The sequence below is a fragment of the Vigna angularis genome, chromosome 2 (assembly GCF_016808095.1).
Source record: "Vigna angularis cultivar LongXiaoDou No.4 chromosome 2, ASM1680809v1, whole genome shotgun sequence".
NCBI lineage: Eukaryota > Viridiplantae > Streptophyta > Magnoliopsida > Fabales > Fabaceae > Vigna > Vigna angularis.
Genome location: NC_068971.1, coordinates 16809725 through 16836563, shown reverse-complemented (window position 1 = coordinate 16836563; position 26839 = coordinate 16809725). Strand labels below are relative to the sequence as shown.

At 34.1% G+C, this 26839-nt stretch overlaps 2 protein-coding genes across 2 annotated transcripts; both read left to right on the top strand.

Moving 5' to 3' along the window:
• The first annotated feature begins 15185 nt into the window (after positions 1-15185).
• On the top strand, positions 15186-17515 carry LOC108328625 (uncharacterized). The gene is made up of 3 exons (XM_017562512.1): positions 15186-15888; positions 16008-16766; positions 17207-17515. The coding sequence occupies exons 1-3, from the start codon at positions 15259-15261 to the stop codon at positions 17279-17281; spliced, it is 1464 nt and encodes a 487-aa protein (XP_017418001.1). The 5' UTR covers positions 15186-15258; the 3' UTR covers positions 17282-17515.
• Positions 17516-19779: 2264 nt separating this feature from the next.
• LOC128195295 (nucleolin 2-like) lies at positions 19780-22112 on the top strand. The gene is made up of 7 exons (XM_052872537.1): positions 19780-19833; positions 20348-20455; positions 20564-20680; positions 20873-20950; positions 21054-21152; positions 21295-21387; positions 22080-22112. Exons 1-7 carry the CDS (start codon positions 19780-19782, stop codon positions 22110-22112), a joined length of 582 nt encoding a protein of 193 aa, XP_052728497.1.
• The last annotated feature ends 4727 nt before the right edge of the window (positions 22113-26839 follow it).

The window sequence follows — 26839 nt, the reverse complement described above, 5'->3', positions numbered from 1 at the left end:
GTTGATAGGTTAGAACCAACATTGGGAGAGAGTGATGCCATTTGATTAGTAGGCACTTGGTATGAAGTGGGTGTCAAGACAGGTGTAAGACCCTAGAATCTCATGAACTTACCTAGTTGTAAAAAGTTTAAGTTATAATGTAAAAATAAAGTGCTGTCAGACTTGACATGGTTTACTATTTTAATTATAACTTTTTGTAGAAAATATCAATTTAGCTGATTCTTCTTTTATTGGATAGTACACTCAAAGAGCTTCGATTTGAGTACTCATACGCATATTTTCGACTTCGGTAAGGGGGTCAACCGGACTGTCAAAGTTGCGGTAAATTTTGCTGTTGGGGATTTGCGTGAGCAGTAAATTTTTTTGGATTGTAGGCAATGTGAGCTGACTTGGCTGCGGTTCCTTTTGTGAGAATATTTTGGGGACCCTTTCAGACATTCCCTCCATTTTTTGGGGCTGGAAAGGAGTATGGGGCATTGTTTTATTGAATTATCATTGCTAAATAACAATTCCATGGGTCCTAGTGTGTCTAGGAATCATTTCCTTTAATTCCAAAGCTGAATGAGTGTTTTGGACAGCAGAGAAAGGCTCTTAGCAAGAGTATTTCGAAATTTCTAAGTGTGCTAAGTGTGGAGGTTGTCTTGGCCTGTGAAAGAAGAGAGGGATTCCAAGAAACTAGAGTTCTACCAAGGTTGTGGAAGAGATCAAGTTAAAGTGTTCAAGGCAAAAGGTAAGGGGGTTTAACTTGGGATCTAACATAGTGTATGATGGGTAGAAGGTAACCATACAAATTGTTTCATGCTTTCTTCCTTGTGTGTTGAGATTAAATTTAACATGTTGAAGCATGTGTTTTTCTTCTTGGTTGTGAGTTTTATGAGTTTGAGTATAACATGAGTTTTGGATATAAAACGCAGAATCTAAAACTGAACTGTTGCGATTGTTCCCAGATTTATTTGAGACCCTTCCCGATATCCAAATCAGTCTTGTGAGTAGTCAAATTAAAGATAATTGAGTCTAGTTTACAGAAAATCAAGAATTAATTCAATTGGAGTTCGGTAGAGAGAGTAATGAGCAAAACCATAAGCAAAGGTCAAAACTGAGAAGACCAGAGAGTGGTGAACTTTTCCGCTTTTTAATAATTTTTACTGCAGCTAGCCCTGTAGTCCAAAAATTTAGATTTATATGTACAAAGAAAGATATTTGAGTCTAGTTTCCAGGAAATCAAGAATCAACTCAATTGGAGTTCGGTAGAGAGAGTAATGAGCAAAAGAGTCATCAAAGGTCAAAGCTGAACATACCTGAGCGTGATTAATGTTTCCGAGATTTAATGATTTTACTGCAGCTAACCCTGTAGTCCAAAAATTTAGATTTATATGTACAAAGAAAGATATTTGAGTCTAGTTTCCAGGAAATCAAGAATCAACTCAATTGGAGTTCGGTAGAGAGAGTAATGAGCAAAAGAGTCATCAAAGGTCAAAGCTGAACATACCTGAGCGTGATTAATGTTTCCGCGTTTTAATGATGTTACTGCAGCTAGACCTGTAGTCCAAAAATTTAGATTTATATGTCCAAGGAAACATATTTGAGTCTAGTTTCCAACAAAGCAAGAACCAACTTAATTGGAGTTTGGTAGAGAGATTTATGAGTAAAACAGTCAGCAAAGGTTAAAACTGAGAAGACCAGAGCGTGGTGAAAGTTTCCGCTTTTTAATAATTCTACTGCAGCTAGCCCTGTAGTCCAAAAATTTAGATTTATATGTCCAAAGAGAGATATTTGAGTCTAGTTTCCAATAAAAAAGAAATGAACTCATTTGAAGTTATGTACAGAGAATTATGAGTAAAATAACAAGCAAAGGTCAGTGTGGACAACATTCAATTTTTTACTCGTTGGGAATACTTATCTACACTCTTTGGCCAAGAGTGTGGGTAAGAGGGTATTGAGAATTCTCTTCCATTGTTGGAAGAGGAAAGAATGAATTATGAGAATGAGAGGACTGAAAGAGATTGAGGTTCGAGTGTGATGGTGAAACTGTGAGAGCAAGCGTTCTGTCATTTCCTTAGAATTCTTGTCGAATCGATGGTGTTCGTATTGCGATACGATAGTGTGTTGAGTCTCTGCGGAGACTGAGATTCGAGTGTCACCCTTTCCTCGTGCGCGGGGACTAGAGGGGGTTGAATGTCTCGCCCAATGACTTCGGCTCGTGTGAGTATAGTGCTCGGTGGGTGCGCCTAACCGAAGTTTTTACTCGTAATTCCTTGAGAGGTCGGGGAGATAGGTCTGAAGTTGCGATGGAGGACGGCTCGAATCGCCCTGTTTTGCGAAACAGGTTTGATACGACAAAATTCAAGGAAACAACAGAAGCTTGAGTAAATGATTGAGTTGTGAGCTTAAAATTGTGATGTATTGTAATATTATGATCTTGATAGTCTAAGTGGTGATGGTCTGAGTTACGAGTTGAATATTGTGTTGTATTGTAAGGTTGTGACTAGGATAATCTAAGTTATGATATTTTGATATTTAAATTATATGCTATGTTAGGTTCCTCGTTACTCACCCTGAAATGTTGTGGTTGTGGTTTCCACCTACGATGATCGTACTTGTACGGGAGTAGATGGCGTTGCAGATGAGGCAGAGATGAAGTAGCACGACGAGAGTTATGGGAATGACTATGGGGGACTTATCATGTTTTAAGTAATTTTATGTTTTTGAATATTGAATTTGATATTTGTAAGGTTTTAACTTTATGTTGTAAGACGCTTAAACTTTATGTTGTAAGACGCTTAAACTTTTGATGGTTTATTTCCGCGATGTTAAAAAAAAAAAAAATTGGCGTAAAAGTTTTGATTTCGTTATTTTCTAGTGGCACCCTGATAAGGGGTGTTACAACAGGCCCTTGTATTGGAGATGAAAGAGAGGTAGGTGTAGATGTATGTGGAGTGGGATTGAAGTCGGGAACTTGTAATGGGAATGGAACAGATGTACTAGTGGAGGTAGAGGTAGGGGTAGTTGGTTGACTGCTTGAACTAATTTCATTATTGAAACGCGTAATCAACTTGACTTCATAAGATTTCTTCCCCTTCCCCTTATCAGATTTTCCTAAAGGTGGAAGAGGAGGGCCAAAACCCCCTGATGACATATTCTTGAAGGTGCAATCATGGAATTAAGAGTGTAAACATGATTCAATCAACAAAAGAAAATATGTTGCAATGGTAATAATATAAATTACATGCCAGAAAACAGGATTCAATCAACTTTTGTGTAATTCACTGTATTGATATGTTAGGTTGCAGAACTTTAAAAAATAAAATCAAGTGTCTACTTAATTAGACAAAACTCTTCTTTGTCTAACAAATCAAAAAAGAAATTGTAAGACACACCCATAATAATGCTATGGAAATTTGATGTGTTAAAACTAACTTGAAGACATATAAATAAGTGTAATTGAAGACAAAGTACAAAAGTTTCACTCTAAATTGATTAGTGGTGATGATACAACCAAAATGAGGGAATTGTGCATATATTGCTACTGGAATCCGAGAGGAAACTGGACAACAACTTGTACCCATATCTTTACTTTAAGCAAGATCACAAAAAACATAATAATTGTACCCAGGGAAGATTAAATGTGAGATGGTCCCCAAAAATCACAAAAAATTAAGTTGAAGATGGAGACTATAAATTCTTATAGAAGGGTGGGAGTTAAGTTAATAAGATTTTTCCATTCAGCATGCCACACAAAAATCAACAGGTGTTTTTTATTGGAGATATATTACAGCATTTAAAAACATTGTCTAAAATAATAGATGAAGGAGAGGATGATGTAACAAGATTTTTATTTATAGAGGGAACATGGTTATCATGGGCAAACTTGCTAACACTAACAAGATTTTTATTTATAGAGGGAACATGTCAAAGATTTTTCAGATAGAAAGTGACATGTGGTGTAGTATGTGAGGCAAAAGTAGCAGAACCAAAGAACTATACAATCAAACTTTGTCCATTCCCTAGAAACACATTGGCATCTCCTTCAGTAGGAATGGCTTCCACATGATTGTTAGGATCAGAAGTACTATGATGTGAAGTTCTTGAATCTATGAACCAATTTTGAGATTGTTAGGCAGGAGTATATTGAAGGCTGAGTTTGTTGCTGCTGCTGCTGTTGTTTCCTCATCAGATTAGGCTTTGGGAGTTCCAAGTCCTGAGCCTCCAATAAGGTTTGTTTCCAATCAAGTCCACTGCTAGAAACCTGCTTAGAACTTAAACCCATGGCTAAATAAGATCTATCGAATCGTGAAAGAAGAATCCAAGTTATTGGAAATCTTTAGCCCTTTGATTGAGATGGGAGGAGAGAAATGAATGTGAAGTCTAAGAAGATGAGATTGGAGGTTCGAGGCAAAAGGGTGTGGTGGAGGTATAAGGAAGTTGTGTTTACTGGATTGAAGAAAGGCCTATGAAGGTGATAAGAAGAAGTGAGCATATGTTTTATGAGATGTCTATAAGTAATGGGTATTTATGACGTTATTAAAAATTACTTGAAGGTTGTGTGTGTTGAAGGGTTTGATTACTGTTTGTGGGGGTAGTTGTAGACGAGGCAATCCTACAAAATTGAATGCAATCTTTGGTAACAACAGTTGTCAAACACTATCAAACACTTACATCATTTACTCTTGTAATCTCATATATTTGTTAAGGTTCTTCAAGATGGAGCCCTACCACAGAACAACTCATGATCTTAGAGCAACTCTACAGGAGTGGCATTAGAACTCCTAGTGACTCACAAATTCAGCAAATAACCACACACCTTTCTTTCTATGGTAGGATAGAAGGAAAGAATGTTTATTTAAGGAACCTATGTGTCTGCAATTAAAATCAGTGATGTATACTGCACAAAATGACACACATGCATTAGGATTGGGGAACAAGAGTGAAAATACAATGAAGCAAATACAATTGAATCCTACATTGGAATCCTACAAATCTAAACTGGACAACATTATAAATGAAGAAAAAATAAATGAACAGAACACGCCCTAACTCTATTCAGTGCTGGAACTTTGACATTCATCTTCATTGTCATCTTCATCTTCTCCCTCTTCATTGTATTCTTCTGATTCAATTGTATCTTCATCCATTTTCCCTTGAAATGATGAAATATTGTTAGGGTCCACTTGTTCAAGACCAGCTTCTACATCTTGTAATCGAACAACTTCTTCAACTTCAATGACGTCATTAACATGTGACATTTCCTCCACTTGGTATGGCACATCGATTTCTACATCATTAGAATCAATGCGTCCTCTAGGCTTCGTCTTTATCGCAACACATCAACCTCTTTTGTCCGTGCGTGATGTAGGATATGGTACATAATAAACTTGTTATACATTATGTGCAATTATAAAAGGATCAAACAACACATATCTTTTATCCATTCGAATATCCACAATGCCATACTTTGAATCCACCCTTGTACCTACTCTTGATGGATCAAACCAATCGCAATAAAATAATACAATTTTCTTCTCAGTGGTTGTTGAATTGTATTCCAACTCATAGATGTGTTTAATGACACCATAAAAATCATCTTGACCTCCTTCTGTTAGCCCTTTAACATGAACCCCACTATTTATTGTCCTTTTGCCCTAGCTCCATGCATGGGTATGAAATTTGTATCCATTAACAAAGAAGGTGTGACATTCCTTTACACACCTTAAAGGAGCAAGTGATAAATCTCTAAGATGTTGGTTCCTCACACTTAAAGGCTCGTCATGAACCTACGATTTAGAAAGGATATGAAACTATTCAATAATGTAATCATTAAATAATTAAGGAATAAATGAATGAGTAAGAATGATTGGAAGTCGTACTTTTTGCCTGAACCACAAAGGGAAATTAGCATGTATGTATGTCGAACTGTTTGACTCAGATAGTTGATAGCTATGTAAGAATGAGTTGTCGACATATATGACGAGATTGGATCAAAGACAATTAAATATATCAGTAAGAAATATTTGGGAAATATAATTGATTTAGGAGGCTTACTCAAGGTAAGGTTGAACTTCATTGCAATTGATCAAAACATGAACATGAGCTGATCTCAATTCTTCATCACTTAACCAATGGGTTGATTCCCTCCCAGAATGACGACCAGGTTGGTCAAACACTGATAATGTTGTCGTAAGGTTTTCTGTTTCAGTGTCTACTTCATTTCTACTGCTTTGTGGTGTTAACATGAAGTTTTTGAAATAGTGGGAACAAAAATGAGTTGTCTCTCTGTGCAAGTATGATGCGCAAATAGATCCTTCAACCCTAGCTTTATTCTTAATCGAACGTTTAGCATATCCCATGAACCTATAATTACGAAAGTGACATGTTAGGATTTTTGAATTATGCCAAGTAAATTGAACAATAAGATGTCATGTTGTCACCTTTCAAACGGGTACATCCACCTATAGTGGACTGGTCCACCAAGTCTTGCCTCATATGGAAGATGGATAGGGAGATGTTCCATAGAATCAAAGAATGAGGGAGGAAATATTCTCTCCAGCTTGCAAAGAATGATTGGAATCTTTTCTTCCATCTTCACTAGGTCATCCTCGTTCAATGTTGTAGAACACAAATCTCTGAAGAAATGACTTATCTTTGTAATGGGATTGAGAACATGAGCCGGTAAAGAACTAAACGCTATAGGAAGTAAGCATTCCATAAACACATGACAATCATGACTTTTCATCCCAATGAGCTTTCCCCTATTCATATCAACACACCTTGACAAGTTAGAAGAATATCCGTCAGGCATCCTAAGATCTTTTACCCAATGACAGTCTTGTTTTGTTTGATCTACTGAAAGTGTATAATTTGCTTTTGGCTTGTACATGTTTCCATTGCTATGACTTTTTAGCTCCAAATCTTTTCGTCTACAGTACAAAGATATATCCATTTGTGCCTTTTCATTGTCTTTTGTCTTTCCCGCAACATTCATCACAGTGTTGAAGATGTTGTCAAAGAAATTTTTTTCAATGTGCATGAAATCAAGATTATGCCGTAACAAATTATCCTTCCAATAGAGCACATCCCAAAAGATGCTTCTTTTCGTCCAATTATGCCACTCACCGTATCCATCAATTTTTCGTGCACCATTTTCAGTTATTTTAGGATAACCGTTGATTCTATTCCAAACTTCTGCTCCCGTCAGATATGGTGGTGCATCATCCATCTCCACTTCCCCCTTCATGAAAGAATTCGTATTCCTCCTAAAGGCATGGTCATTCGGTAAAAACCTCCGATGGGAATCAAACCACAAATTTTTTGCCCCATGATATAATCTAAAAGCCTTTGTATGCTCCATGCAATGTGGACATGCCAGTTTACCATGAGTGCTCCAACCAGACAACATACCATAAGCAGGAAAATCATTAATTGTCCACATCAGCATGACCCTCAAAATAAAGTTTTGTTTCCTTGAAATATCATATGTTATCACACCCGTCCACAACTTCTTCAATTCATCTATCAAGGGCTCTAAGTAAACATCTATGCCAACCTTTGGATTGAATGGCCCACGAATGAGACATGTCAAGAACATGTAAGGTTTAGACATGCAGATTTCTGGAGGAAGATTGTAAGGGGTGACAATAACTAGCCAACATGAATATGATATATTTGATGTCTGTACATATGGGTTAAAATCGTCAGAGCATAAACCGAGTCGTACATTGCGTGGCTCGATACCAAAGTTAGGATATACACTATCAAAGTGCTTCCAAGCCTCTCCATCACATGGATGACGCAAAACACCATTCGTCGACCTGTTTTGATAGTGCCATGTCATATGTCTTGTAGTTTGTGTTGAGGCTTACATTCTTTGTAGTCTAGGAATTAATGGCAAATAGAACATTGATTTCACAGGAACTTCTTTTGTAGTTGTTGCTCCCGTGTTACGTGGTTGATATCTTTGCTTTCCACAAAATTTGCATTCAAGCAACGCGCCATCATTCTTACCATATTCATTATCATAGAACAACATGCAACCATCCACGCAACAATCAATCCTCTACGATTGTAATCCCAACTTTGAACACACTTTTTTGCATCGTAGTATGTTTTAGGCAAACCTGATTTTATGGGTGTTCCATCCATAACCATTTTTGCAATAAAATCTAAGCATTGGTTAGGGATATTCCAATTTGACTTGCAAGCTAATAGCCTAACACACATTGATAATTTCGAGTCTAATGCTCCTTCATACAACGGCTGGTTTGCATCCAACAAAAGATTATAAAACCTTTGTGTATCTTCATTCGGAGCCTCTTCAATGTTATCTGAAGTAGTTGCTTGACACGACTCATTTTGCCTAAGAGCATCATGCACCATGTCTTCCATTGTCATAAATTGGTTAATTGAACCACTTTCCGTCTCTACACCCATCCAACTTTCATGATTCTCTACATCATCTTCTGGCATTCTTTTCTCATGATCCTCCCAAATGAAATAATTAGGCTTGAAAGCCACCTTGTAAAGGTAAATCTTGACAACTCTTTCGTTCAAAATCTTTGTACAATCGCACTTTAAACATGGACATCAAAGACCCCCATCTTTGCGATAACGTTCTTGTTCACAAGCTTTAGTTATAAACTCTTCAACACCTAATACAAAAGACTCTTTCAAAGCACCTCTTCCTCTATGACACCTATCGTACATCCATGCATGATTTGGTGGAGCACGATCCATGTTCTGTACATAAATCGATTACAAAAAAAATTAGCCAATGCTTAATACACGTCTCTATATTATGACACGTGACCTATCAAATGGCTTCCTAAAGAATAACCTAAATTAATTTAGGTCCTCTTCTCTCTATCTTACAATGTTTTTCAACATGTCTCTATCCTACTACTTGTTTTGTACATGTACATCACTATGTACAATATTATTGTTTTATATTAATCACTATGTACAACATTGTTTTAAGCTTTGAATATAGAAGGATATTGGCCAACCTACAACATTGATTTAAACCTTTCGCTACAACCAAACATAGTTAAAGAAAAAACAAATTAGGGTAGATAGAGGTTGCTGTGTTTAATTGTTTAGCCAAATAATTTTAATCCAAAAAATCCACATTTAAAGAACTAAATAACCCTCAAAATATGTTACATACAGTTGCATAGCCATACATTTCCAAAAGTACAATTATTTATTGGTTATGGTCTTACTAGGAGCTTTGGTTGATTGTCAAAATAAGCTTGTTGTATACTGGATTGCAAGTACCAAGTGCAACTACAAAAGAAACAACATCACATATAAATTTATAATAAAGTAATAAAGGGGCAGTCAATTTCAAATCCTTTTATATCAATAGGAAACTTATTAACAACATTTCCTCCACTAACTAACAGATGCAAATAAATAACTAAGCAAATCAAACATTTATGAAGTTGAGGATTTGTTCAAATAGTACACAAGGTTAGTAGGATTCCTTGGACTGTGTTAAGAGGAAGTGTGTTTAAAGTACAAGGGAGTTCACACTACAAATGAGTTGAGAGTAGAAGTAGATGAGGGTTGATCTGGAAATAGTGAAGATAGCTACTGTTTTCTTTGGGTCTTTGAGATTCTGTTATAGTATTGACCGAGGACAACCTTTAACTCAACTAAACCAACTAATGGATGACAAGGTGGAAGACAAAAGAAGGACGTTTGGTTCAAGGCAAGGTTGATCCGTATAAGTGATAAATTCCAAAAAGCTAAAGTAAAAATCTGTTAATGAAAGGCCATTATTTTATACAAAACTTAGGTGAAACCTTAAAACTATAAGAAATGGGTTACAATATGGGAACTTGTGCTGAGACAAGGTTCAACCATCTCAAAAGTATATCAATTATACAAAACCAAATATGCATTGTCATAAATATAATTTATTTTAGCACCTTAAATTCCTAAATTTACAAAGTCTTAAAGTATATTCATGTTATATGCTTGAATGTAAATAAACTCTATGAATCACATATATAGGTATGCATTTTGTATAAGTTAAAATGTCAATTCAATATTTCACCTTTTCTCTTCTTGACAACTTACTAGGAGCTTTGGCTGATTATCAAAAGAAGCTTGTTGTATACTGGATTGGAAGTACCAACCTCAAAAGTACAACTGCAAAACAGATAACATCACATCTTATTCAAAAAATATCACATTGGATTTTCTTATTTTGCTAAAATAAGACTAAATTGTCTACATTTCATCATCAAAAAATCTGCACTAAAATAGAAGAAACATTTACAGACAATAAAGTCAGTCTTGGCTACCATCATATACACATCAATTTTAACTACAGCTAACTTATACATAATGATGTTCATCCTCTAAAATTAAAAAACTATTGTCCTTTTAAGTGATCCCAGGTTTTCTTAGGAGGTACAAAGAGAATGCAGATTATTAACCCTTTTAGGATCAATACAAGCGAGAATCCAAGAACAGATAATGAGGGAAGTAGTTGAATTTAACCAGCCACATACACTGAACCAGCCACAAAGATATAAAGCCACCTACATTGATATGTTTATTTATTTATTTTACTTTCTTTAGGAAGGAAAAAGGGAAAATGCAGACAAATGACTTTTTATACAGAGGTGCTCTCTCAATTTTGTCTTGGTAGAAATAGGTTTCAATGTGACTATGGGAAAGGAGGGAAGTTGAAATAGTAAACTGGGTGAAATATCTATACAAAGTTATGATTTTTACTGTCATAAGACATAAGTTAGAGAGTTGTTACCTTGTGAAAAGTGGTTCTTCAGTATGAAAGTTGAGTGCTCCAAGTTTTAGGTAGTTGTGCATTTCTTTACCAGTCAGTTTATATATTTTAGTAGTGTTTATTATTCATGCATTCTGGTTTCTTAACACTACTCTGAGAATACCTTTTGGAAGTACATTGCATATTAAAAGTACTTATTTCGATCATATTTTTTTATAAGTTTTTATGGTTAACAAAACAACAAAGCGACTAAAATTTTAGTTTCTTATAGTTCACACTTACATTCTTCCTATGCTACATTTTAGGGGAAATATATTGGCTAATGTTTAATGGGACAGGAGGCTTTACCATAGAAGGATAGTGTGGTATGATATGGTCAATTGGTGAAAGATGTTAAAATCTTTTCCTAATATTCTGACAATACAGTCAACACTTATGGATTGAACCTCTACACTCAATTATTTCTTCACTATGGGTCCACATTGGAGAATTGAACTTTTAATACTTAAATGAAATGACTCCTAAACAATATCAGAGGAGCAGTTGGAGCGGTCTTCTAATATTTCCTATATGGGTGTTGGATTTAAAAAGGAGGTTATGTGATGTTTCTTTTTGCTACTACATCAAATTCATGAATGTTTGTTTCTTTTTGCCTCAAACATCTTTAGGAGATGATTGTATAACCTTGGTACCTGAAGGTGGTCTTACTAAGGGAATTTCTATGCCAGGATCAACCATAATTTCCAATATGCCAATATCTGATCTGCTTCCTATGCCTAAAGACCCTCATATATGCCAACAGGTCTTAATGGTCAGACTGGTTCATCAGAGCGCACACAATATAACTCTATAGAAGATCTTGGGTCAAGACGTGGTACTAACACAATATAACAGATTATAAAACATGTACTAAACCACATCATTTCCACTAACAACCGAGACATACAACAAACAATTGTACTAAAATAGAAGGTCATCATGAGAAGACAATACCCATTTTCAATCATATCCAATAAACACAAACCCAAGTCTAACGAATTAATACCTACCAGGTGCAGAAGGCAATTGGAGCTCCACCTTTTCTCTTCCAATGCCAACAAACCAACCTAGGGTTTCACAAATCGGGATTTCCAACCTCCAAAGAAACAAGAACAATAATCGGTCAATGTAACATTATATATACTACGAAAATGAAGGAAATTTAGATTACTTACCAGATGAAGGTTTCAACTAACCACGGAGGCTGTCCTATAGTGTTTGCTGAACGACATTGTTTCGGCAACGACGCACAACCACATTTAGGGAAAACACTTCCAAGCCCTTCAGTGCGTTCGATGGAAGAGTCTTTCACTGTGTTCGACAGAGGAGACTTCAAGTTAGGGTTCGAGAGGGGTTCGAGTAGGAGCAGTAACATAGAGAAGAAGGCTCCATGAGGGAGAACAAGGCTCGACGAGGGAGAAGGTTGCAGTGAGTAAGGACGATTAAGGACGAGAATGAGGCATAGGTAGGAGTGGAGAAGGACGAATAGTTAGGGCTCCAGAAAGGGGAGAAACTTTGGCTCGAGGGATGGAGGGAGAACAGTGATACAAGAGTCTTAATCAGCTGTTCTATATTACTTAGTTTTATGTTTTAATTACCAATTATCTCCATATCCGTATGAAAAATCAGCGGCTAAATATTTTTTCAACTTACATACGGTCTTACATACGAACCTATCCTTGGCAAAGCTCCTGCCAACACGCACCAATTTTGCCCATCGATATTATATACGGATAATCCGTATATAACATTTTTACCCCATTATATACGGATTTTTCCGTATGTAAGGCTATTCGACAGATCCGTATATAACATCCCTATTATATACGAAAAAAATCCGTATATAATAATCCGTATATAATTGGCATTTTTCTTGTAGATGTGGCACGCAAAGACGTTAATAGGTGGACTTAAATGATTTTTTAATTTAAAAAAAAGTTTAAAATAAGGTATGCTACGAGAACGCGAGAAACCCTAGGTCTCCATGGTGCTATGCGACGACTCTTGAACTTGGCTTCTGGTTTGCTTGCAGGTCTGATTGTGGTTGCAGGTGGAGGCAAGCAGCGACACGGTTAGTGGTGGAGAAGAGTGGCGATTCGCGATCTATAGCAGCGGCGTATGGTGGACGATTCTGTGGTGGAGATTTGACAGTAGTGATGCTGGCGCGACGACGATTTGGCTGGTGCGTGGGTGAAAATGTTGAAGATTGGTGGTCGCGACATAGCAAGGGATCGCGTTGGGTGATGGCGCGAGAACGAAGGTCGAATCGTGATGGGTTGCGATTTCCATGGTGGTGGTGCTGCGGTGTAGAGCTGGCCTCAATGGAGGGCTTCACGATTTGGATTTTGGGTTCTACTTTTTTGGGAATGATTGGCAGGTCCGGTGAGATGCGAAGGTGATGGAGGTGCAACAGAAGGGAGAAGACGCTTTGGTGGTGGCGCGTGATGCGTTGGAGAGGACGGCTGCCGGCGAGGATGGTTGCCGGCAAGGATGGCGGTGACAACGCTGGATGTTGTGACGGCTAGGGTTTCTTGGAGAGAAATTAGTGTTTGTTTGGAGATAGTGATGATGACGTGTCAGGGTGGTGATGTGGCAGAGACTTTTTTAAGCTTTTTTTAAATTAAAAAATCATTTTTGTCCACTTATTAACGTCTTTGCGTGCCACGTGCTTATGAGATGCCACCTCACCTAGTCATTAGGCAACACTTTTAACGTCGTCCACAGAATTTAACGGTAAAGGATTTTATTGATTTAATTTTTCATAAATAGAGACTCAATTGAGAACTTTCAAAATATGAGGACCCAATTGATATGAATATGCAAAATAGGAATATTCAAAATGATTAAATCTTTTTTTTGAACGCTTATAGAGTCGTGTGTGGACGTACATTTGGTGGTTGGTACTGAGTGTTAGGTACAAAAAAAGTCTCACATCGCATAAAATATGACATATACATGGATTTATATATATATAAGATACACCTTTTAACAAGAGGTCTTTTGGATATCTTACTAATGAAGAGATATATAGATATCTGTGTATATTAAACCTACATAACAAATGAGGATCCAATTGATATGAATATGAAAAAATAAAAACATTCAAAGTGATTAAATTTTTTTTTGAACGCTTATAGAGTCGTGTAGACGTACGTTTGATGGTTGCTACTGAGTTATGGAAAGACAATTTAATATTTTGGACTCTTTCTTCAAGTTGTAACTTTTATCTGCAGCGCAACTCTCAAATTTTCCGTTCTGGACAATTTGGTTCCAAGCTTTCATAATGTCAGAAAGCATTTCTAGTTCTTTACTCAGTGAAAGGGATTATTGATTCAACTGTCTCAAAGCTAGAATAAGATTGTAGTTTATAAACCCTTTGGTTTCCGTGAGTGATACATTTTGAAATATTGGCGGTGACATATCACTTCAATTCTTTCTTGAAGTGATACTTGAAGTTAAAGAGCTTGGTATATCCTGTATTATTAATCATTACATTCTTTTGTCAAATCACTATATTAATTGATATCTTTTTTTTACGCTGCTCTATGCTGTTGGACTGTTTCGTAAATTTAATTGAGTGTTTTAGGAGTAAATGAAATTATGTAAATGGATATGATATCATAAGTACTCTATTATTTTTTCTGATAAAAAAATTGAACAAATCCGTTCCAATTCTGAAAGTCATTAATTGCATTTGAAATCAATTTTAATTATAAGAAGAATATTAAAGAGACTATATAAAATGTCCCTTCTATTCCATGTACTTAAAAAAACGAAAGCTAGAATTGTGTCTTCTAAATATATTATAATTGCGGATAATAATTTTAAATTTTTTAATAAAACAATAATATTTGATAACATTTTCTTTTTATAATATTTTAATATCATTATATTATTCTATTATTAATTTAAAATTATTTTATAATTAATAATAATAATTATAAATACTGACATAAACTAATTACATAATAACATATAAATTATATTAAAACATAAATAATATTAAAATGTAAAGTATTGTTATCCTTGTGTAAAATATAAGTTGGACAACCGGGTCATTATATCTAGTGCTGAGGGGAATAAAATTGAAAGCTAAAATTCAATTATCGGGAAAACTTTTGGTTGACTCGGTAATTGGAAATAAAACTGACAAAATTTGCGTGTAGAGGCAAATTAAGATCATTAGAAATGATAGTGAGTTATTTTTGGAACCATGCAATAATAATAGATATTTGATCAATCCTAGCATCCTAGCATAGCTATTCCTATAATTCTCTTGGCTTTCTTCTTTTCTTTAAATATCTTTACAATTAATGAATTTTTACAAAGAAACAAGTTCATTTTACAGCCTATGTTTGCTTACGTTTTCCGTATAAATACCTGAGCCTCTTGTGAGAAAACAAAAGAGATACTTTCTAGCATTTTAGAACAAAAAAGTTTAGATACTTGATACTTGTTTTCATTCAACTACAATGGCTGCTGTTGGAACCGAGGAACGTATTACCTTGAAGCTTATGGTGCTCAAAGAAGAAAATAAAGTTATCTTTGCGGAGGCAGGTAAGGACTTTGTGGATGTTCTGTTTAGTTTCTTAACATTGCCATTAGGAACCATTGCAAGAGTTGCGCGCAAGGAGTCTAAGTTGCAGCCATCTGAAGTTGCATCTCTCAGCTCGCTCTATCAAAGTGTAGAGAATCTTGACAAAGAGTGTTTTCCCACAGATACCTGTAAAGAAATGCTACTGTGTCCCAGAAATTCAATGGAAGCTTATTGTAGGAGTTCGAAGATAAACATTGACGACACAGAGCCCACTGAGTATTTCGTATGTAGCAACTTGATCTGTTGTAGAGACGAACCCCCTGTCTTGATAAGCACCTTCAGAAATAAAAGGTGCAGATGTGGAAGTATGCTAGCAAAACCTATTTCTCCTGAAACATTTGACTCCTTTGATGGTTTTGTTCAGACTAATTCCAGTTTCATGATCACGGACGATCTGAAGGTTTTCCCGAATTCATTGGATAAAATTATTAATGTGCTAAAGGACAGTGGAATAGAAAACATGTCTTTAATAAGCGAAAGGACGGTGAATATAACTAAGAATCAGGTTTGTAGTTGAATTTGAATTTCATATTAGGGTATTGCTTATTAAGTGATTCACTTAAGACTGTTTATTGGGTATTGGGTGTTGCTCATTATTGCTTATTCGAATTTATTGTTTTTTAGGTTGTGGATCTGCTGAAATATTGTTTCTGCTCAATATCAGTTTTGACAGATTTGTTCTTAGAAAAAGGAGGGAGAGATTACAGGGAGACATTGCTTAAAAGAAGAAGAATCACTCCCTGTGATCTTAAAGCGAATAATTGTGATGGAATCATAGTGAAAATAGTGTTAAGAAAATCTACTGGGAAGATATTGTTTGCTGAAGGAAAAGCAGATTTTGCAGACTTTCTTTTTACTTTTCTGACTATTCCTTTGGGAGCGTTATGTTTGATGGGAGGGTGTCCTTACGTTGACAGTGTTGATGGTTTGTATAAGAGTGTTGTTGATCTTGATGAAGATTATTTTACCACAAAGGAAGTAAAGAATAAGTTTGTTGATCCTGTTCTTGCCCCACAATTCAAGTTGCACAATTTGCTATCTTTAAAGAATGGTGATGTTCCTAATTACTTTTGTTACGTTCTGAATAACGGATACTTTCGTAATCGCGTAATCGAATGGACAATTAGAGCTTGTTCTTTAACTCCCATACATAAGGTAGTCAATGGAGTCTCTGAAAGCTGTGTGGCTTCGGAGTTTCTCCATCCCCTGTCTGATACAAGTAACAACGGTAAAGGCTATGTTAAAGGACCGACAACTTATATGGTAACTGATGATTTGGTCGTGACGCCATCGTCCTCTCTTTCTGTTGTGTCTTTGCTGAGGACTATGAACATTCCCCGTCATGACTTACAAGAGAAAGTAGTTAGCATTGGCAAAGAGGAGGTAAGTTTAGTAGAGAATAAAAGGATTATGCTTTTTAATTATGTGGATTGTAATGTTTTTCAATTTTAGGTTAAAAAACATTTTTCTTCTATATAGTCTGGTCCTAACCAATTCTTAGCTTAGTTTCTACCTAAATTTTTCATCTGATGGTTGAAATGTTAGTGTCATCTCTGAATGTATTTCTCACTTTTTTCTTAATTTTTATTTTTACATATAATATATCTTAGTTTGTTTTACATATTTTAACATATCTGTCATATAAATTTTAATTTGTTTTACCTAATATGCTTTTTATCTGGTGCATGAACTGTTACTGACGTATCTTTTCACTTTTTTTAATTATATTTTTTACATATTTTTTCAATATATTTATATAAAATGATTAATTAAAAATACTCAAATTTGTAAATAAATATTTGAAGTTTATGGTGTTGTTACAGGGCGTGCGCATACTACAGGCCTCATTGAGTTCTAGATCAGCCCTAACATTAGGTCTCAGCCACTTAACCAAGTGAAGAAGGAGGACAACTGAGCTATATAAAGTAGCCCTTTTGTTTCATGCTTTTATATTATTTTATTTTCCGCAATTATATTTCTGCATTTAAAAATGTTCTATTGTCGTACTATTTATTTTGAAGTTTGGCAGTAATTTCGGTGCTTTATTATTTGATATTTCTATTTTAGTTGGATGATCTTGATCATGTAATGGAGAATGTCTTGCAACGTGAAAATAGTTTATTTTTAGGATTTGAGAGGCTTTTTAGAAAGTATCGTAACAGTTGTTTTTTATTAGTACCAAGGGCACTTGTGATTGCAAATGTTTTTTATTAGTACTAAGAGCAGTTGTCTTTCATTAATTGTAATATCTTCAATATTTTGCTCATTTGCTGATGAAATATTTTCCTTTCTTTTTCTAAATTTTATCTTTCATATATTTCACTTCGATTGTAAAATTTAGTTTCATTAGCTATACTTAAAATTTGAATGAAATGAAAATGCAAATATATTAATAATAATTTCGAGAAATTTCATTTTCAAACGTATGAATGCTTTGTGATTGTATTCGGTCTTGGTATTTGTTGTGTAAATAAAAAAGAATAAGTAGTCTTCCAAAATTTATATAAATGAACTCTTAACCAGAGAGAGAAACATAGTATATCATTATCAAGTCAGCCTTGGAATTTTTTAGAGTAGATTCTTTTACATATATATTATCATTAGATATTATTTATCATCATCTATATGATCTTTATTTCCTCAACTAGATTTTTTTCACAATTTGTTTTTCAGGCGAAGCAATATAATTTTATTCTAGAATTATAAAAGTGAATATTTAAAATAATAGAAATATAGAAATTTTATTTAGGAAATTTTTTTAATTAGAAAACAGTAAGAAGTAGAAATTTAAAAATATAACAAAATCTTAAATTTTTTAATTAAAATTTATAAAATAAAAAGTGTATTAAAATTTATCAAAAAAGTGTAATTTAGAAAACTAATATAAAAATAGAAGTTGGAGATTTTTTTTGGAAGACCATATTTTGATGTAGTAACAAAGTCATATTACACTACAAAAACATTCAATTTTACCATAGGTTTATTTCCGGCGGTTTGGGAAACCTCCGCTAAGTTTTGGCGGTTTCGTAAAACCGCAGTTAAGTTATAAATATTTTAAAAAAAAATCACTTTCGGAGTAAAATATTATTTTGGTTAACCTAATCTGCCTTCCTTAGCGCGTTTTTATTTTCCTTCACTGCCGTTTTGAGTTCATCTCTTCATCTCCACTTCAACTCTTCATTTCTACTTCGACTCTTCATCTTTGTCGGCCACCATCTCCTTCACGCCGTCATTCACTGCGCCACCTTCATTAGATCTCCATCTTCTTCACCTTCCAGCCACCACCTCGCGCCCGTATCGATCACCGTGAGTCATCAGAATCAACAACAACGTCATTTTTGTTCCCTCATTGAATCAAAACGCAAAGCCCTAAATCACTACCACAGTCTACGAATAGATCAACCACAAATCACAAATCAGCACCTGCAAAAAACCAAAAATTGCAATCCGCTACCACGAGCAACATTGCGCCACCCAAATTGTGAAAACACAGTTCCGTCTTGAAGAAAAGAGGTTGAAAGGGTTTTCTTTTTCTTTTTTAAGGGTTTTTGTGACTCACCATTTCTTGCTTCACTCAAAGTTTTTCATGGTTCTACTAACGAGTTTCATGACTTACCTTTTATTGCATATACACAAAATGAAAATTTAAGCTCTAGTTTGAAAAGGGAAAGTCCGGCTGCGGCTGCATCAAGCTCTGTTGAAAAGCTTAAGGCTTCAAATTTCCCAGCTTCACTTTTAAGAATTGCTTCGTGGAAGGTATATTCTAGATATAACTACTTGTCTCTAGAATTTTGGGAAACTATTATTTTCATTGAGTTTTAAATAACTCAAAGATGTCTCTCTTTGTGGCAGTATAAATTAAAACATGAGGGTGATTTAGTGGCAAAATGTTACTTCGTTAAACAAAATCTAGTTTGGAAAGTTCTTGAAGGCAAACTAAAGAGAAAAATGGAAATCCAGTGGTCAGATATCATGTCACTTAAGGAAAATTGTCTTGATATGGGACCTAGCTCGTTGACTGTAGCTGTAATTTGTTCACATACCTCTCTGTATACTTACTTTGAGTGTTCTTTTACAATGCAATAATACAAACACGTATGTTGTGGCTGAATGTTCAGTTTCATTTTCATTGAACTATTGATGTGTTTGTGTATTGCAACTCGCAAGACAACCTTTTTTCTTCAAGGAGACTAGTCCTCAACCTAGAAAGCATACACTATGGCATGTTTTTATAGTCAATCATGTTTTTGTTTTGTGTAATTTGAGTAGACAGTGAAGAAGAGGAGGAGGAGGATCTTCCAGTGAAAGGTCAAGATAATGGTAAATTTGTTATGGAAATAATGACTTGTTTTTTCTTATCTGATTATGTGATAATTTCCATCATTGAAAATTGTATATGGATGATGATAGCGAGAGTGATGAGGAAAGTGAAAGTGATGAAGAGATCCCTGTGAAAGGTACATCCCATATATGTGTTTGATTGTTGTACATTGTAAGAATAATGTTAGTTCACTTATTCATTCATTAGTAAGTCAAATACTTGAGTGTGGAATGGCTTCAAAAAGCTTTTTTCTTCTCTATTTACATGATGCATGTTTTATGAATTTGGTATTTGGTTTCAGTGTTAGTTTATAGTTGGTTTTTGTTTAGCTTTGTTTTCTTCTTTTTGTGACAAACCCCGAAAATCAAGAAGGTGATATGAGGAGTTTCAGGATTTTGACGTTGCTACTCGTTCTTTAGAAAAATAAGTTGTTGAATTGCAGATAGAGTTATTGAGAATATAATTACTGTTTTTTTATATTCATGGCTTCATGCATTAGTAGGCCTAACTTTCATGTGATCGTTATCGTTTCTCACTATTTTTTATTGTTATTTGGTCCAGAATATAAATTTTACGTCAGTTGAAATATCACTCACATTTGTATTTTTATGGGCTTTGTCATCTTTTTTCTTTTTGGTTTCAGAAACCTGCTGCCAAGAATGGCTCTGTAACTGCCTCTGCAAAGAAAGGCAAGCCAGCTGCAGCTGCAAGCTCTTCTGATTTATCTGAGGAATCCTCTGACGAGGATGATGTGAGTAACACGTTTCATCATGTCTCAATTGGAGAAAACCAACTCAGTATTTGGGATTTTTGTTTGTTGAAATATTTACGGTTCCTCTTTTTTCCATATTGTTTTAAGGTTCCAAAAACTAAGGCGGTCCCTGCTGCAGCAAAGAATATAACTTCTTCTAACAAGAAAACTCAGCCAAGTGGAAGTTCTGATTCTGATTCTAATAGCAGCTCTGATGAGGACGATGTAAGTTTTATACTCAGTGGGACATCACCAAATTGTTGTATATTTTATCTGGAATTAAAATAAGAAATTATATCAAGTAGATTGTTCAGTGTGTTTCTGTTTGGACAATCTTTATTTCGCCAATATATGTGGGAACATTGTGCAATAATTTTCTATTTTTTGTCTCGTGGTTTACTTGCTTGATAATATTAGAAAAAGAAAATATCTGCAACTACAAAGCTGCCTGCTTCATCAGACGATGATTCAAGTGAAGACTCTGATGAAGACGATGTAAGTTGTGGGTGATTGGATGCAATTGATAACTGAGCTTATTTTACTCTTACAAATTTGTTATTGGGCGTTATGTTCTGTTCTTATAATTGTTAATATACAGGATGTCAAGCCCTCTGCAACTGCTGTGTCAAAGCCTGCTGTGTCAAAGAAGAAAGTTGATAGTTTTGATTCTGATGATAGCAGCTCTGATGAAGACAATGTAAATTTACTAATTTTATTTATCTTTTAATAGTGCTTTTTGGTTCATGTTCTGGAAATCAAATGATTAGTTGTTTGTGATTGTTTTTATCAAGTAAATCAGATATTGAACTTAAACAAACCCAATGTCTCTGTGTTTCCAGAAGAAGGCTGCCAAAAAGGTTTCCAATGCCAAGTCAGTGCCTGTGTCTAAGCAGCCTGTTAAGACCTCAAGTACTAGTGATTCAGATGAAGAGGTATTTTATTTAAATCTTCTCCGTTGGTTTTGGTTTTATAGTTTTTAATTAAATTCATCTTTTCTGATATTTTGGTGATATTTTATTTAACTAAATTCTTATTGCAAGTATTTAGAGCATTATCTTCAACATCTTGGGCTGTGTTCCGAAAATAAATAAAATGAACAAGGACAAAATTTGCATGGCAAAAAGTAGTGGATGGAAGTTGCTTGGGACCTTGTGGCTTCTGATCATAATGAAGTTTGTTCCATTTAGGAATTGATGAAAGGAACCTTGTGATTTTATAGCTGTAGTGATTCAAGTTCGTAAGCTACTATCGGTTAATTCCTGTAATTAGACGTTTCTCCTATCTTTTCTATCTTTAATAAAAACAACTTTATTATCTGATTCATTCCCGTATTATTTATATTTTATCAATATATTTTTCCTTTAATTATTTAATATCATCAACTCGTCATATTTTCATTATATATTTTTAACTCTTTAACTACTAATTTAGGATATTAATTGGCAACACAAAAAACAGTAATAAAATATATGAAAAATATTTTTTTAAGAAAACAATATGAAGTGTCAAATTTGTAATTATTTTTCTAATATAATTAATAGGTAGAGACATTGTGATAGCAAGAACGTTTTTGTCAGATAAAGGATTCTAGCTTGATATCTGGTAAACTTCCCTCCCATTGCAGGTTATTCTATTCAATGCTTTGTTCAGGTCCTAAACTTGATTCACACCAATTCAAGGTTATTCTTGGTGAGACTACAGCTTCTGGTAAGAATATCCTTATCTATTTCTTGTTCAAGTTGTTCCTGCAAATGTCAACCATATTCTTGATCTTAGAAATGCATGTGTGTACTGTACATATAATTTGACACAACTGATATAATTAAATTTACAGTATTTATATCAGTGTTTCATTTGTTGAATATATATATATATATAGCTATATATATATATATAGCTATGAAAATATCATTGACGTGATGATAAAAAGGTTATTTATCATTATGTGATATAGCAAAATATAAGATTAGTGTGGGACACACTCAACACATAGCCACTTCCTCTTAAATCACCTCAGAATTAATGTCTTAAGAAAGCAGGGTAAGAAATAATCTAACAAGATAAAAAATTAAATAGATAAATAAAAAGAAAGGGAATTAAAAATATAAGTTATAATGTGAATTCAGTCTTTGAAATTATAAATAATCTCAAAATTTAATCCAACTCAGAACTGGGATATAATCTGATTATATTATACTGGATAATACTACTCTTTAGTGATAAAAACAGTAGCAATACCCTCTTTACAAATTATATTATATATACATGTTTTTAATTTTAAATTATCAAATACAAATTTGTAAAACTGATTATTATTTTATATTATATAGTAGAAAAGATATAATAAGAAGCAGGTCATCCCCAAATTATTGCTTCTAAATTCTATTGAATAAAATAAAAGAAGTCATTATTACGAAGTTAAAAAATTAATCCATTTCACCTCTGTTCAAAAATAAAATGATTTCTCGATTAATTGAATGTCATACATGAGACTGGAAACTAATTGAAAGATTGAAAAGATACACTGAAGGGTGATGAAGGGGATACATGTGGACCTGAAATGGTGTTTTATATGATCATGTAAACACTAGGAGGATGTTGCACATATGATTTTTTTAATTGTTAAATTTATTTGTATGATTTTTTTATTAAATATATTATCGACTAACTATTATGTTATATTGTAGGTATCTGATCAAGAGAGTGGGTCACACAATGGATGTAATGAAGAAAAAAAATTAGATATTGTTATTGAATACTTTTATGAGTCATATTTTTAGTATTGAACATCTATATTGAACATAATGAACCTGTTTCTTTTTAATTTTTATGTATAATTTTTATGTATGAACAATTAGTTATATGAATGATATTATGTTGAACAATGTAGTTTATTTTATGCAATATTATTAAATTTTAGTTCATATTAATTTATTGTTTGTTTTGTCAATAAAATCATTTTTATTATAATCTAATTTTATTACAATAAAAAAAAATGAACTATACAAATTCCCGGCGGTTTTAAAACCCCGGTAAACTAAACCATCAAAAATAGGGGCGATTTTGAGATAACCCTAGTTAGTTCCGGCGGTTTTTGAGTAGCCCCGCTATTTCCGGCGATTTTGATGAAACCCCAACTAATTCCGGCGGTTTCTACAAAACCCCTGGAAATTCCGGCGGTTTCTGGAAACCCCCGCTAATACTGGCGGTTTTTTCCAGAACCGTCGGTACTTGCTTGGCGACGGACGTTTTCCCACCGGTTTTTCTAACCGCAGGAAATATGATTTGCAGGGGTTAAAACCGTCGGTAATATTTAAAAAAACCCCCGGTAAAAATACAGATTTTTGTAGTGTTATCCTTGTAAATCTTCTATATGTTGAAAAAAAACTCCCAACTGTTTTATGTAAAAAAACATTTAAAAACTACAAAAGAATTAGAAAAGGAAAAACATCTTGACATTTAATTAATTAATAAAAAAACACTAACCCTTTACAAGTATTTTTTACATTTTGTAAGATTCTATTTTAATACAATAAGACTATCAAAATAAAACACTACATAGAAGATAACTTACCAAACTACAGACTATAATTGAAGAAGATTTTATACTTGGAGAACAAAACTCTATCTATGTGTTATCACTATGAAAGCATGGTTGCTTTGAAGTAATTTTGATGATGAGACAAGTAAAGACCTCAAGAATCTATATTGTAAATGATTAAAAGCATTTTGTAGAAACAATTGTATAAGATTAATTGTTCATTTGTAAAAGTACTTAGAAAATTTCCTATATAGTGTTTCATTGCGTAGATAATCGATTATCTCAAGTGATAATCGATTATCACGAGTCAATTTAGAAAGAGTTGCTTGCGCAAATAATCGATTATTGCTCAAAATAATCGATTATCTCTATCTGATTCAGTATTGCCCAAGTCGCGCATATAATCGATTATCACTTATGATAATCGATTATCACCGGTAGTTGAGATATGTCTTTTCAGTTTCTGACCTTACATAGACTTTGGATTATAAATAGAGGTCTTCACATCTCTTAGAAAAGAACTTTTCATTCGAGAGTATTAGAGTTGTGTGTCTAAGGGAAGCTCTCTGTGTGTGAAAAGGGAACTAATTCATTTGAGAATACAGAAAAAATCTAAGGAAGTTCTCAAGTGTTAGTGTTGCTCGAATCAAGTCTTGTAAAAAGGAGAAACTTGCGTTTAGTGGGTCTAAGGTCGAAGCGGTTTTCTTCAAATTCATTGAGCAAGTTCTTCGTTCGTTTGTCAAAAGAAGGTGTTCTATGTTCTTAATCTTTATTTCATCTTATTTTAATCTTTAAAAGATATTTTAGTGAAAAAGTTAATCACTATTTACACTTATTAACAACTGGACGTAGAATTTTTTGATTTGAACCAGGATAAAATATTTTATGTGATTTTCTCTTACTCTACACTTTTAATTTACCAACTGTTTGATAAAAGTCTCAAAAGAAAATCACGATTTTTAAAAGAACCAGTTCACCCCTCCCCCTTGGCTTTTGACCGATACATGTTCTTTCTCTTTAAACATTTCATGCAATACCGGTTGTTCCTACAATTGGTATCAATAATGCCGTCAAAATGGATTGAAACCCGTGTGCCAACCCGGCTCACCAGGGGTTTGAGTCGAGTTAGGTTGGAAAAAATGCAAAATTTTTTATGCGAGCTAATTTTGACCCGGCTCACTAAGAACCCGGGTTACATGGGTTGAACCCGTGGTGGGTCGGGTTGACTCACCAAACCACCTATTTTTTTTTAATTAAATCAAATTAATTATTTAAATTCTATTTTTTTATTGAAATCAAATTAATTAAATTAATTATTCAAAACGCACAACCTTGACTTAGCAATAGAGCCTTTCGCGTTGTTGTCTTTCCAAAAGTTCCCCTTTGCAAATAAAACCTTAAGATTATAGATTGAATAATATTATAGATAAAGATAAAGAAGAAGATTCTTCAATAGAACATAATACTGTAGATTTATCCATTTAGGACTCCAATTTAATACATGGATAATATTATAGATTGGATAATTCAGGAATATATCATTTGTTTTATCTTGTTTTTAGACCTATCTACAAGCATGACAGTTTTATCTTGTGCTATATATTTTTGTTAACGGCTATATATAGTTTCTTGGTTAAACAGTTGTGTATGTCTCATTAAACTAAATTGGCAAAATTTTATGCTTGACAGCTTAGAATATATGTAACAATATATTTCTTTTGTTTCATTTTCTTTTATATCAATTGGTCCAATTATTATTGTTTCAATTTGATCGATCAAAGTAACATGTTATAAGAATCTCAGAAGAAGAGGGTGAAAAAAAAAAGTTAATTAAGTGAGTCAATGAGCCAACCCGTTTAACCCACCAACCCGTGGTGGGTCAGGTCGGGTTCAAATTTTTTCGGCTCACTAATAAATGAGTTGGATTGGGTTGGCTCACTAAGTGGCCAACCCGTGGTGGGTCGGGTTGGGTTGGGCTGGGTTACCCGTTTTGACAACTCTAGGTATTAGAGCTTGCTTTGATAGTTTTTAAAATTTTTCGAAAATGGGCAGTCATAATCAAATGTATACAGAGGGTGTTTCAATTGATAGACCTCATTTGTTTACGGGGGGAAATTATGCTATTTGGAAAATAAGAAAGCAAATATTTTTGGAGTATATTGACAAGGGTATTTGGGAAGCTGTTTTAAATGGACCAATTGTTCCCATTATTACTATAAATGATATGCAAGTAGAAAAACCATTTTTACAGTGGACTATCGATGAAAACAAAATGGCACAATATGATGTTAGGGTTAGGAATATAATTTTATCACTAAACCTTGATGAATGCTTCAAAGTTTCTATTTATGAAAGTGCTCAGGAAATGTGAGAATTTTTAAGAGTCACTCATGATAAAATCATAGATGTGGTTAAGTTGACGTTGTCTGATTCAAGCTCTACATCAAACTCCTTAAGCTCAAATGATTCAAGTGAGCAAGAAAATATATGCTTAATGACCAACATTGAATCATCTGGAAGCTAACACTTGAAGAAAAAAAAGGACAATCAAGGCTCGTCATCAAGCTTCAAATGTTATAGATATGGTGAAAGAGGCCATGTGAAAGTTGTTTGTCTAAACAACAAGAAAAGTGAAGAAAGAAAGGAAAAGAAAATTCACAAAGAGAAGAAGACCTACATTGCTTGGAATGATAATGACTCAAGTAGCTCAAGTGATTCTGTTGAGGAAGCAAACTTGTGTTTGACAGCTAATATTGATGACACTTCAAGCCAAGTAAGTTGGTCTAGCCTTGACACTAGTGAATTTGATTTACAAAAGGCTTTTCTTGAATTACTTGATGAAT

Bases quoted from the DNA above. Each gene is read 5' to 3' on its own strand.
- LOC108328625 (XM_017562512.1), top strand. From the start codon at position 15,259: ATGGCTGCTGTTGGAACCGAGGAACGTATTACCTTGAAGCTTATGGTG. The intron at 15,889-16,007 runs GTTTGTAGTTGA...ATTGTTTTTTAG, and splicing joins TGAATATAACTAAGAATCAG to GTTGTGGATCTGCTGAAATA. The intron at 16,767-17,206 runs GTAAGTTTAGTA...GTGTTGTTACAG, and splicing joins TTAGCATTGGCAAAGAGGAG to GGCGTGCGCATACTACAGGC.
- LOC128195295 (XM_052872537.1), top strand. From the start codon at position 19,780: ATGGATGATGATAGCGAGAGTGATGAGGAAAGTGAAAGTGATGAAGAG. The intron at 20,456-20,563 runs GTGAGTAACACG...TATTGTTTTAAG, and splicing joins AATCCTCTGACGAGGATGAT to GTTCCAAAAACTAAGGCGGT. The intron at 21,388-22,079 runs GTATTTTATTTA...CTCCCATTGCAG, and splicing joins CTAGTGATTCAGATGAAGAG to GTTATTCTATTCAATGCTTT.